The sequence below is a fragment of the Vollenhovia emeryi genome, unplaced genomic scaffold (genome assembly GCF_000949405.1).
Source record: "Vollenhovia emeryi isolate VEMERY1.0 unplaced genomic scaffold, V.emery_V1.0 DF939306.1, whole genome shotgun sequence".
Lineage (NCBI taxonomy): Eukaryota > Metazoa > Arthropoda > Insecta > Hymenoptera > Formicidae > Vollenhovia > Vollenhovia emeryi.
Window position 1 is genome coordinate 78,884 of NW_011967060.1, and position 12,494 is coordinate 91,377.

The 12,494-nt window shown below is 35.4% G+C and overlaps 6 protein-coding genes across 6 annotated transcripts; all 6 read left to right on the forward strand.

The window, feature by feature from the left end:
* Positions 1-234: 234 nt before the first annotated feature.
* LOC105558862 lies at positions 235-2,740 on the forward strand. The gene is made up of 4 exons (XM_012006783.1): positions 235-907; positions 1,053-1,827; positions 1,993-1,996; positions 2,171-2,740. The coding sequence occupies exons 1-4, from the start codon at positions 235-237 to the stop codon at positions 2,738-2,740; spliced, it is 2,022 nt and encodes a 673-aa protein (XP_011862173.1).
* A 1,279-nt stretch (positions 2,741-4,019) lies between these two features.
* Positions 4,020-4,574, forward strand: LOC105558863 (ATP-dependent protease subunit HslV-like). Its single transcript, XM_012006784.1, has one exon. The coding sequence runs from the start codon at positions 4,020-4,022 to the stop codon at positions 4,572-4,574; it is 555 nt and encodes a 184-aa protein (XP_011862174.1).
* Position 4,575: 1 nt separating this feature from the next.
* LOC105558864 (ATP-dependent protease ATPase subunit HslU1-like) lies at positions 4,576-6,066 on the forward strand. The gene has a single exon (XM_012006785.1). It carries the CDS (start codon positions 4,576-4,578, stop codon positions 6,064-6,066), a length of 1,491 nt encoding a protein of 496 aa, XP_011862175.1.
* Positions 6,067-8,280: 2,214 nt separating this feature from the next.
* Positions 8,281-9,552, forward strand: LOC105558865 (3-oxoacyl-[acyl-carrier-protein] synthase, mitochondrial-like). Its single transcript, XM_012006786.1, has one exon. It carries the CDS (start codon positions 8,281-8,283, stop codon positions 9,550-9,552), a length of 1,272 nt encoding a protein of 423 aa, XP_011862176.1.
* Positions 9,553-9,761: 209 nt separating this feature from the next.
* On the forward strand, positions 9,762-10,952 carry LOC105558866. Its single transcript, XM_012006787.1, has one exon. The coding sequence runs from the start codon at positions 9,762-9,764 to the stop codon at positions 10,950-10,952; it is 1,191 nt and encodes a 396-aa protein (XP_011862177.1).
* A 9-nt stretch (positions 10,953-10,961) lies between these two features.
* On the forward strand, positions 10,962-11,816 carry LOC105558867 (probable thymidylate synthase thy1). Its single transcript, XM_012006788.1, has one exon. The coding sequence runs from the start codon at positions 10,962-10,964 to the stop codon at positions 11,814-11,816; it is 855 nt and encodes a 284-aa protein (XP_011862178.1).
* The last annotated feature ends 678 nt before the right edge of the window (positions 11,817-12,494 follow it).

Genomic DNA, 12,494 nt, shown 5'->3' on the forward strand with positions numbered 1-12,494 from the left:
TTTTGATTTGATAGAAGTAGTTTTTTATTTATAGTTAAGGATAAACCATCAAAGAGGTATTGTATGGGTAAATGTTGTAAAAATAACACTACCAAACAAGTTGAGCCTACCACTAAAAAACAAGCTGAATCTACTGCTAAAAAATTGGCCAATAACTTGAAATCGTCAATTTTTTGTGGAACAAAAGGGTTTTTAACTTTTAATTTGGCTTTTTTAAGTTATTTAGAATATGGTATGTGTGGCTATATTCTACAAAAGCAAGAAAAAAATAACGATCAATACACGGAGCTAGAAAAAGGTGCTGCTTTTGCAATGAAAAAAAACGCTATTCCATTTCTTGAAATGGCTACCATAGTGCCATTTGTTTGTTTTGCACTGCCAGCTATGCTAGGCAGTATGAGCCTCATGCAATGCACACTTATATGCGCTGCGTTGATGGTTGCTACATGTTTTGTTGTAAGAACTTGGCATGGGCGTGAGTGGTTACTAGAAAAAATTACTGACCACAGTAGAAAAGAAATAGACGTGGAATTTAAGAAAGATACTATAAAATTTCCTATCTTTGATCAAAATAGAAAACACACCGAGTATAATTCGCCTAACTCAGGGCGACTACTGGATGAAACAAGTAGCACCTCTCTTTTCGTTAAAGTTTTACTTTTTCCCCTCAAGGCTCTTCTGAAGGTCCTGCAAAGTTGTATAATGTTATCTTTAGCTGCTGTTGAACTTCTTGAAACGGTACCAAGTCTTTTTGTCGATACATTCTTCGATTGGAGTTTCACATCCACCAAGAGTAACCTGCAGAGATCAGGCCATTTATTGTATGCAAGTGTGAGAAATTTAGTGCCTATAACTAAATTTGATGAGTGTGTAGCTAATTTTATAGGCACCCCAGAAGTAACTTGTTGTAAGTAGTGCATAGGTGAAAAAGGCTGTCATTTTATTTAACCTTGGTGGACCTGATTCACTGAATACGGTCCGTCCTTTTTTATTCAACCTTTTTTATGACAGAAGAATAATAAGTCTACCAAACCCTTTTCGGTTTCTTTTAGCAAAGTTTATATCTGCAAAACGAGAAAATATTGCGCGAAAAATATACGAGGAAATTGGAGGTAAATCGCCGATTTTGGATAATACGAAAGTGCAAGCTGATGCTTTAGAACTAAAATTAAATGAAGATAGAAACCATGTACACAAGGTATTCATTTGCATGCGCTATTGGCATCCATTTGCTGACGAAGTTGTTAAAAGTGTAAAACAGTTTGATCCTGATGAAGTAATTTTGCTGCCACTATACCCTCAATATTCAACTACCACAACTTTGTCATCCATCGAAAATTGGCAAAAAAATGCTAAAAGGCATGGCCTAAAATGCAATACAAAAATAATTTATCATTATTATGACAATGAAGACTTTATTGAGGCTCATGCTAACTTGATAGCCAAGTACTACAAATTAGCTAGCAGGATTGGTAAGCCAAGAGTCCTATTTTCAGCTCATAGCTTGCCCCTTAGCGTTATTAAAAAAGGTGACCCTTACGCTTCACAGGTAGAAAGAAGCGTAGAGTTAATAGTAGAAAAGTTAGCTATCAATAACTTAGATTGGTCAATATGTTATCAGAGTAAGATTGGTCCTGTAAAATGGCTAGAGCCAAGCACTGAAAGTGAGCTATCACGTACAAAAGCTGATGGTGTACCTGTAGTTTTATCACCTATATCTTTTGTTTCTGAGCATTCAGAAACTCTAGTTGAACTTGATATAGAATATAAAGCAATTATCAAGAATGGATATTATTTTCGCGTACCAACTCTCAGTACCGATCCCTTGTTTATTAAATGCTTAGCTGATTTATAGGGCTTTTCTTTAAGGCTTTTATGTGATAGAATAAAAGGGAATTATTACTTTATTAACTATTTCATGCCAAACAAGCTAAAAAAGAAATCTAATATACTCGCACAAAAGGTGCATGATATTTATGATCATGATTTCAGGAAGGTAATCTGCATCACAACAGGTTTAACAGCCCTATTGTGTAAGATTTCACTGCAATTTTGCTGCGAGTTCATTGACAATAATAGATCCAATATCTTTCTTATACGGAATGTTGCTCGACTAGTAAAGTTTCCGACATCTATTCTATATATTGCCCATTCTGCTTTTATTCTACAGGATCTAATTAAGGATTACAGAAACCCTGAGAGTAAAAAAGAGCTGGCAAAAGTTGTGGGTAAATCGGCTAATCTTGCAAGCAGCATCATAGAAGCATTGATGATGTTGAAAGTCATCCATTTTTTTACTAAGGGTAATGCAGACGTAATAAGTCACATTCACTTAACATCAACGATCCTATTTCTGTTTATTTCGGAACCTATAAGCTACTATTATTCATGGAGAAAATACCTAGATAATAAGGATCCTGAAAAGTCTGCTGAGTGTAAGAAGGACCTTATTATCAGCACATTAACTTTGTCACTAGGTTTGTTAAACTTCATATTAAAAAGAATGGAGACTGCAACCATACCAATAAACTTAGGTAATGGTATAATCTATAATTTCAACTTAAGCGTAACAGTTAGCATAATATATAGTGCAGTATTTCTGGCAGTTCAGCTTGACAAATTGTTTCAACAACCTGTCAATGATGATCCTTCCACTGAACTTGATAGTGCTGGCCATAACCATATTCAGCACGGTAATGATGGTAATGATCTGCCCGATGGTAATGCTGTGGGAATATAAGGGTTAGAGGTGAAAAGATTTTATTTCTACTGCCAACGCTAGTACTGCTAATTTGCCAACAATACTCCAAAGTGACAGAATTTTACCTTCCACAACCTGGCTAACATCATGAAACTCACAGTCAGTGGCATTCAAGCTAGAATATACATCTTTCCTGCTATTACATCGGTATAAGTAACATGTTGGAGTATCTCCTATATAGTATATTAGCGGTTCTGCAGAACTGCTTTTAAATATGTCAATGGTTGGTACACCTTCTTGTATAATAACGCTATTGATTGCTATTCCTTCTTTTATCTTTTTCATTTTATGACGCTTTTTTTTATTGAGATTTAATATTTCCTCTCCACTTGTTGCTGTTATAATGCCCATCCCATATGTGCCATTGCTTGCTTTGATAAAAACGTAAGGTTGTGTTTTTATTTCATATTCCTCATATTTTTTTTGCACTAGAGATAATATTTGGTCAATTTTAGTCGCTACTGCTCCTAGTGATGAATCATCATTAAAGTCAACTCCATTACAGCTTTCTGTAAGCACAGAAATAAGCCATGGGTCCATTTTAAATTCGCCACAAAATTCGGACACTAATTCTTGATAGATTTCAAAATACTTAAATTTCTGTCTGCTATGCCAACCGTATAGTGGGCTTGGTACTATATCTTGCTTTACGTCTTTTAGCGTGTCTGGAATGTGGCTCGTCATATCACGATTCAGTATAATAACATCAGGCACAAATCCTGAAGTTGTCTTTAGCAGAGAGTTTTCTTTCACGATAGTTTCATATGGTTCTATTAAATTATATGCTTCGTTGTGAAAGAGGCCAATTCTAGTTTCAAAACCTGCGAGCTGCAGTACTTTCTCTATAACAAATACGTTTTCTATATACATTTTATTTCGTGTGTAATTCTCCGGTATTATAAGAGTCTTTTTATGTTGTTTTGTTTCAAAATAACTTTTTATTAGTTTTGCTGCTGTTGCTCTTGATGTTTCACTTAGATTGTTGAATCCTGCAGGAAATAAATTAGCGTCCACTGGGGCAATTTTGTAGCTGGAGTTTCTAAGATCTATAGAGCTATAAAATGGCAATGTAAGGCCGTTAAATTTTGCCTCAAACCAATTATTTATACTTTTTTCCAAATCTGGGTGAATTATGTTTTGCATCTACACTTTAAATGTTATAAGGAAGGTATTATATTATAAGCTATAATTAAACATATTTAGCAAATTTGACTAAAGATTAAAGTATAATGAGATTCTTATTTGAAGTGATAGAAAAATGATTCAACACGATAACAATAAAATGTATGGAACTACTATACTGTCAATTAGAAAAGATAAAAGCGTAGTAGTAATAGGTGATGGACAGGTTTCACTGGGCCACACTGTTATAAAATCCGGAGCAAAAAAAGTTAGGCGTCTTTCTGGTGATTCTGTAATTGCCGGTTTTGCTGGAGCAACAGCCGATGCATTTACTCTCTTTGAAAGACTAGAATCTAAACTTGACAAGCACCCAGGGCAATTAATGAGAGCATGTGTTGAACTTGCAAAAGACTGGAGAATGGATAAATATCTGAGGAAATTAGAAGCTATGATGATTGTTGCAGATAAATCTATTTCATTAGTAATTACGGGGACAGGTGATGTTCTTGAACCTGAAGATGGAATCGCAGCTATTGGCTCTGGGGGAAATTTTGCTCTATCTGCAGCAAGAGCTTTAATTGACATTAAAGGAATATCAATAGAAGAGATTGCAAAAAAGGCTATGAAGATAGCTGGCGATATATGTGTTTATACAAATCATAATGTAGTTATTGAAAAGATAGAGGAGTGATATGTCTTCCAAGCAAAAAACTTTGTGCACTAATTTTTCCAATCATCCTATAACCCTTTCAGAAGGGCAGTCTTGTAGTAGTGACACCTATGATGAAAAAAATGACCTCTATAAAGATACTAAGAGTGGTTTTGATTCAAATGACAGTGATATTCAAGTTAATGACAGCACTCAAGTTTTGTTAGATGACCTGCCACCACAGAAGATAGTTAAAGAATTAGATAGATTCATAATCGGACAGGATGATGCAAAGCGTGCTGTGGCTATTGCGCTCAGAAATCGTTGGCGTCGCAATCAGGTTCCATTTCCATTGCGTGATGAAATCATACCTAAGAATATATTGATGATCGGTCATACAGGGGTTGGTAAAACTGAAATAGCTCGCCGCTTAGCAAAACTTGCCGGTGCACCGTTCATAAAAATTGAGGCAACGAAGTTTACTGAAATAGGATACGTTGGACGTGACGTTGATTCGATAATACGTGATTTAGTTGATGCAGCAATAGTTTTAGTTAAAGAGAAAGCCCGTAAAGCCTTAGCTAAAAAGGCTTTAATTTTAGCTGAGAAAACAATAGTAAACTCTATGGTAGGCGAAAATGCAACCGAAGAGAGTAAAAAAAATTTTAGAGAAAGGTTGAGGAATAAAGAGTTTGAGGACGGAGAAGTTTCTATTAACGTCAGAGAGAGCAAGAGTATGTTACCTACTTTCGATATACCAGGCATGCCAGGTGGGCAAGTTGGTGTGATGAATGTAACAGAAATAGTGGGCAAGATGTTTAACGGGAGCAAAAAAACAAAAACTATTACGGTGAAGGTAAAAGAAGCGCGTGAAATATTAATTAATGAAGAAAGTGAAAGGCTAATGGATGAAGATAAGATAATCAAAGAAGCCATTGATCTTGTTAGTAATGACGGTATAGTATTTTTGGATGAAATAGACAAAATTGCAGCGCGTACAGAAGTAAAAGGTGAAGTAAACAGAGAAGGAGTGCAACGCGATCTGTTACCACTACTTGAAGGAACAACTGTTACAACTAAGTATGGCCATGTAAAAACAGACTATATATTATTTATTGCATCTGGTGCTTTTCATCAGTCTAAACCATCTGACCTCTTACCGGAATTACAGGGCAGATTACCGATCAGGGTAGAACTTAAGGCACTTACTCAAGAAGATTTAATAAGAATATTAAAGGAACCAGAATCTAGTTTGTTAAAGCAGTACATAGCTTTAATGAAAACAGAAAATGTGACGCTTGAGTTCACTAATGATGGTATAAAAACCATAGCTGAAATAGCGTTTACAGTTAATAGGCAAGTGGAAAATATAGGCGCAAGAAGGCTTCACACTATCATGGAGAAGCTTTTAGATGAAATAAGTTTCACTGCTTCTGAGAAAAATAGCGAAAAATTCATTATAGACAGCAAGTATGTAAAAGATAAACTTGAGTCAATTTCGAAGCAGCTTGATTTATCTAAGTTTATACTTTAGGAAAAACAAAAAGCCTACTTTAAGTAGTATAGAGAGTGTTCAGAAGGTCAGCCAGTAAGCCTAAAATTTCAGCTATAGTTCTTTAGGATGTTTTTCAACAGTAGAATGGTGTGCTGCGACCTCTTGCTTAATATCTAAGCTTAAGTCAATTATTGAGATATTTTCTTCATCATAATCTATGCCTTTTATTAACATATCGTCAGTAATAGTCAAAAGGTCAGGCGGAGAAAGAATAGTTCTTTTATTACCAGCTCTCATTCCCACAACTCCAAGCTCTATAGCAAGTGGTATTTTTTTATCGCCAACCCTAAATTGCACTGTTTGATCTTTAACTATATATTCCCCATTATGCTCCTTTACACTATATTTAACTGATATCTCATCACCGCACCTTACTTGTTTTCCAGTCTTGTTAATTAAGTCATTAAAAACCATCAGATTATTCACTGAGTCGGGATATTTATCCTTTACTTCGATCAGTTTGACGTAATAAGAATTAAAATTCACTTTGTTATCATTGGCAATAGTAACTACACGCTCTCCGCCTTCTTTCATACCTATCACCCCTAAACCCACTTTTTTTAGGTCATCTTGACCTATTTTCAAAGTAACATCAGAAACTTTGCTAGGGGGTGTTGTTAAGTTATTATTAGAAATTTTATATATTTGCAGTAGGACTTCCAGGCCGCAGAAAGCCTTGCTGCCACTGCCTTCAGTAATTTCATAAAAATTTATCGAATCTTCTTCTTTTTGCTGCGTCATTTCTTCTAAATATTCTGTTAGCCCATGCTGTTCAATATAGCGGTCGAGTGCTGATTCAAGTATTGGCTTCACTAGATAATGTGCTATTGTCTGTATCAAACCACTATGCGTGGCACTTATCTCATAAAGCTTGTCCTTTTTTTCCGGTTTACCTTTGTTTATATAGACAATAGTAAACATAAAAGCAGAGGTTAAAGTGAGAATCATTACTATGGAAATAAGCATTTGTAATATAATTTTTCTAACCATCTTTCCTTACTTGATTCAATAAATCATATAAATAATTAGTATCCCCTGAAAGCGCACTCAAATTATCCAAGCCTTGTTTAAAGAGGGCGTCTATATAGTCCTCTACTTCACTTTTACCAAGTAAAGACATTAAATTATTTGTTTTATCTTGTCCGTAATCTTCAATATCATCCTTAGCTTGAAAGATAAGCCCTAGGTTTATCCCGTAGTTATATAACGCTTTACGTTGCTTATCTGTAGCATTCCCTATTATAGCACCTATTTCACATGAAGCTGCAAATAGTTTTGCGGTTTTCATCAAATGAATTTCTTTTATTTTGTTAAAATCTGCACCAATATCTAAAACCTGTCCTCCTACCATTCCCCTAATTCCTATTGCTTGAGAGAGCACTTTTATGATCTCACAGCGTTTCTCATTTAACGAAGATAATACCTCAAAAGCCAGAGTAAGTAGTCCATCTCCGGCAAGCACCGCTGTTGCTTCATCAAATTTTTTATGGCAGCTTAGCTGGCTTCTGCGGGTATCACTGTTGTCCATGCATGGTAAATCATCGTGAATTAGAGAGTAAGCATGAACAAATTCAATTGCTGCAGCAACTGATATTACTTTTTTAGCTTCTGCGTTAAACACTCGCGATGAAGCTACGACTAAAAAGGATCGTATATGTTTTGCAGGAGCAAGGAGTATATAACGCATAGCTGATATAAGCTTATTCTCGCTATTTTCGGGTAAGAGTTTATTTACTTCTACAATAAGCAAATTTTTTGTTGTTTCGTCTAGCATTTTTGAATTGTTAATTGTTTAGCACGTAACGCTAGCCAGCTAGGGCAGTAGGAAACTTTGCTGTAGTTTACCAGTTATAAAAGATATTGCAAACATAAAAATTTTTTATAACATCAAAGAATAGGTTATTTTTTTGGTAAGAAATGTGAATAGCGAACTAGCAAAGAGCACTAGAGAAGACATAGAAGAGAAAGTGAAAAAGATTATACTAGAGCACATTAGTAAGGATGTAGAGAAATTCAACGGCTCTTCAAAGCTTTCAGAGCATGGTGCAGACAGTTTAGATGCAGTTGAAATCATCATGGCAGCAGAAGAAGAGTTCGGGATAGAAATTCCAGATGAAGACGCACAAAAAATGGAAACTATGGAGCAAATAGTTGAGTACATTAATAATAAAAAAGGCTAATAGTTAGTGTTAAATGAGCAGAAGGGTAGTAGTCACTGGTGTTGGGTTAATCACTCCACTAGCTGCAGATGTTGATAACACTTGGTCAAGGCTAATAAAAAGTGAGTCTGGCATAAAAGCAATCAATGCAGATAGATTTGACTCTTCTGATCTTGCTTGCAAGGTTGCAGGGCAGGTGTCTGTGCAATCCGATAACATTGAGAATTACTTTAATCCTGTAGGTTATATTTCTGAGAAAGACTCAAAAAGGACAGATCGTTTTATCCATTATGGTATTGCAGCAGCTATTCAGGCAATAGGTGACTCATTAATTTTGGAAAGCCAAAATATCAATCGGGAGCGTATTGGTGTGACTATTGGCTCTGGTATAGGTGGTCTACCATCAATTCAGGAAAATGTTATTACCATGCAGGAAAAAGGGCCCAGACGTGTCAGTCCATTTTTTGTCCCTGCAAGTCTAATAAATTTGATATCTGGCCATATTTCTATTAAATATGAATTTACAGGTCCAAATGATTCAGCAGTAACCGCATGTGCAACAGGTGCGCATGCAATCATAAATTCAGCAAGAACTATAAAACTTGGTGAAGCGGATATTATGATTGCAGGTGGAGCAGAAAGTGCACTGTGTAGAGTTGGAATTGCAGGTTTTACGTCTATGAAGGCGTTATCAACTAAATTCAATGATAAACCGGAAGAAGCTTCAAGGCCATGGGATGCAGAACGCGATGGTTTTGTTATGGGTGAAGGAGCAGGTATATTGGTGCTGGAGGAATATGAACATGCAAAAAAAAGGGGGGCAAAAATACATGCTGAACTGGTTGGGTACGGACTCACAGGAGATGCGCACCACATTACAGCACCACAGCCAGAAGGAAGAGGCGCATTTAAGGCAATGCAGCTTGCCTTAAAAAGTGCGCAAATTAATCCAAATCAAGTAGGATATATCAATGCACATGGAACTTCAACACCACTTGGAGATAAAATTGAAGTAATAGCAATGAAACAGTTATTTGGTGACTACGTTTATAAAATACCTGTTTCTTCAACTAAATCTTCTATAGGACATTTACTTGGTGCTGCAGGGAGCGTTGAAGCAATATTCAGCATTCTTGCGTTAAATAATGGAATTATTCCGCCAACCTTAAATTTACATAAACCTTCAGAAGGATGTGATTTAAATTTTGTACCGTTTAAAGCTCAGGAGCATAAAATTCAATATGCACTTTCTAATTCGTTTGGTTTTGGTGGCACTAATGCATCGCTCATCTTTGGACAAGTGTAATCAATTTTGCTGCTGAATAGCTAAAATGTACGAACATTATGATCTGTGATAGCTATATTATCTGTAATTTGCCTTTTACTGTCGATTTACTATACTTATTTGGTAAGATCTAGCTTAATTAAATGCACAAAATATTAGTAAGTAGTAACCATAAACCTCTGGTCGGAAAAATCAAGATTAATGGCTCAAAAAATGCTGTTTTACCAATAATGGCAGCAAGTCTATTGAGTAGCTTCTCGGTAATTTTGCATAACGTACCTGATTTAATTGATGTGCATCTAATGTCTAAGCTGCTTGAGAGTCTTGGAGCGAAAGTGAATTTTACACGCAATAAAGATTATAAAGCAAATCATACTTTGGAAATTGACTGCAGTAATATCAACAATCACGTAATGTCACACGAAACTGCAAGTAAGCTGCGAGCATCTCTTTTAATGTTAGGTCCAATTCTCAGTAGATTTGGTAAAATCATAACAGTCTTTCCTGGTGGATGCAATATTGGAAAGCGTCCCGTTGATATGCATATCAAAACATTAGAAGAAATGGGAGCTAAAATTGAAGTTGAAGGCTGTAATATAATTGCAACAGTGAAAGGAAAGCTACAAGGAAAAGCAGTTATACTTGAGAAAATAAGCGTTGGTGCAACAGAAAATGTAATAATGGCAGCAACACTTGCAGAAGGAGTGACAATAATAAACAATGCTGCAAAGGAGCCGGAAGTTCTTGATTTAATAGAGTTCCTAAAGAAAATGGGTGCTAATATTGAGATTAGTGATACAAGGATCACAATAACAGGAGTTGAAGCATTAAATGGATGTGTTCATAAAATAATACCAGATCGCATAGAAGCAGGCACCTATGCACTAGCTGCTATAATAACCGGTGGTAAGTTGGAGTTAGAAGGAATAAGTCTATCTGATATAAGATGTATTGTGAATGAATTGAAGGCTATAGGGGCTAATGTTGAAATATATAATGAGGGGGTTATGATTTCCAGAAAAAATTGCTCTATTAGGTCTGCTAACATTGCAACAGATCCATACCCCAACTTTCCCAGTGATATGCAACCACAACTGATGTCTGTAATGTGCATCGCTGATGGGATATCAGTAATTGAAGAGAACATTTTTGAAAACAGATTTGCACATGTAGATGAATTGAGAAAGTTAGGTGCTAATATCAGCATCGAGAAAAGCAAAGCTACTATAAGTGGAATAAAAAGCTTATCTGGAGCTAATCTGTGTGCCACTGATTTAAGGTCAACAGCAGCTTTGGTACTTGCTTCTTTGGTAGCTGGTGGAGAAACTACAATAAATAATTCGCATCATTTATGGAGAGGATATGAGGCAATGCATGAAAAACTTAATTCATGTGGAGCTGATATTTCCATTTCATCTTGAGGATATTTTATGAATGAAGCAACTAAACGAACTACAGTAAAAGAAATAGATGAAATCTTATATGAAGAACATAAGGTATTAGACCATGGATTTATTCGAGTAGTGGATTATATGGGCTCTGATAGCGCTATAGTTCAAGCTGCTCGTGTTTCTTATGGCAAGGGAACAAAACAGATAAGTCAGGATGAAGCACTTATAAAGTATTTAATGAGACATCATCATACAACTCCATTTGAAATGTGTGAAATTAAGTTTCACGTGAAACTTCCAATTTTTGTTGCAAGGCAATGGATAAGGCATAGAACTGCAAATGTAAATGAATATTCGGCAAGATATTCAATACTTGACAATGAATTTTATGTACCAAAACCAGAACAGATTGCAAAACAATCTGATAATAATAAACAAGGTAGCGGTGAAGCTTTTGATCCGGATACCTCAAAGGAAATAATAGATTCTCTAACAAATGACTCTAATTTAGTATATTCTCATTATGAAAAATTTATTGAGCAGGGGCTTGCAAGAGAAATTGCCCGAACCAACCTAACGCTTAATTACTACACACAATTTTATTGGAAAATAGATCTGCATAACCTTCTTCATTTTTTGAAGCTTAGAGCTGATAAGCACGCCCAATATGAAATCAGAGTTTATGCAGAAGTTATGTTGGATATAACAAAAAAATGGGTTCCACTGGCCTACAATGCCTTTGCTGAATATTGCCTAGAATCAGCTTGTATTTCAAGAACTGGTCTAGAAATAATTCGCAAATTAATTAAAGGGGAAAACGTTACTAGAGAAGAAAGTAATATTGGTAAAAGAGAATGGGACGAGCTGATGTCTATACTCGATAAACAATCTTAAAGATAAAGGCATACGCATAAATCTTTATAGCAATTGTACATATTTATAGATTTATAGGTGTAAGCAACAATTTACCAGTATTGTTATCAACTGATATATCAATTATTTTTGAGTTTGTTCTTTCTGTTGTTTCATAAAGTTCCTCAGCTTTCTTTAACATTAATGTTGCATTTCTAAGCGTAACGTAAATCTCACAATAGTCTGGAGAATTTTCAATATACATATTATATGAATAAAAATTTACAGCCAGTTCTACTGCCCTACAAATTTCCTCTGATGTAAAATTAGCAACTCCTGTATTAGGACAAAAGCCACGGCTCCTCTATTAGGGTCAAAAAATATGTATTTACCATTCTCTGCTTTATATACCAACATAGAATGTGCAATATTCTCATCATCACTACCTCCTTCATTACAAGCATAACAGGAGAAATTAAATTCTAAGTAGCATTCTATCTCTACATTATCCAAAGCACACTTGACTTTTTCTTGATTAATATGAACCCATATTTCTGTTGATGATAAATCATTACACTCTTGTTCATATATTGTCTTGTCATAAAATTGATCTCCCTCACGTCTCTCAATGCTCTGAATATGAAGAATAGGTAAGAATTGCAACAAGATCTGCGTCATCAACAATTCAGTTGTTTGTTCTTTTCTTCCATCAATATAATC

Bases quoted from the DNA above. Each gene is read 5' to 3' on its own strand.
- LOC105558862 (XM_012006783.1), top strand. From the start codon at position 235: ATGTGTGGCTATATTCTACAAAAGCAAGAAAAAAATAACGATCAATAC. The intron at 908-1,052 runs GTAAGTAGTGCA...GGTTTCTTTTAG, and splicing joins CACCCCAGAAGTAACTTGTT to CAAAGTTTATATCTGCAAAA.
- LOC105558863 (XM_012006784.1), top strand. From the start codon at position 4,020: ATGATTCAACACGATAACAATAAAATGTATGGAACTACTATACTGTCA.
- LOC105558864 (XM_012006785.1), top strand. From the start codon at position 4,576: ATGTCTTCCAAGCAAAAAACTTTGTGCACTAATTTTTCCAATCATCCT.
- LOC105558865 (XM_012006786.1), top strand. From the start codon at position 8,281: ATGAGCAGAAGGGTAGTAGTCACTGGTGTTGGGTTAATCACTCCACTA.
- LOC105558866 (XM_012006787.1), top strand. From the start codon at position 9,762: ATGGCAGCAAGTCTATTGAGTAGCTTCTCGGTAATTTTGCATAACGTA.
- LOC105558867 (XM_012006788.1), top strand. From the start codon at position 10,962: ATGAATGAAGCAACTAAACGAACTACAGTAAAAGAAATAGATGAAATC.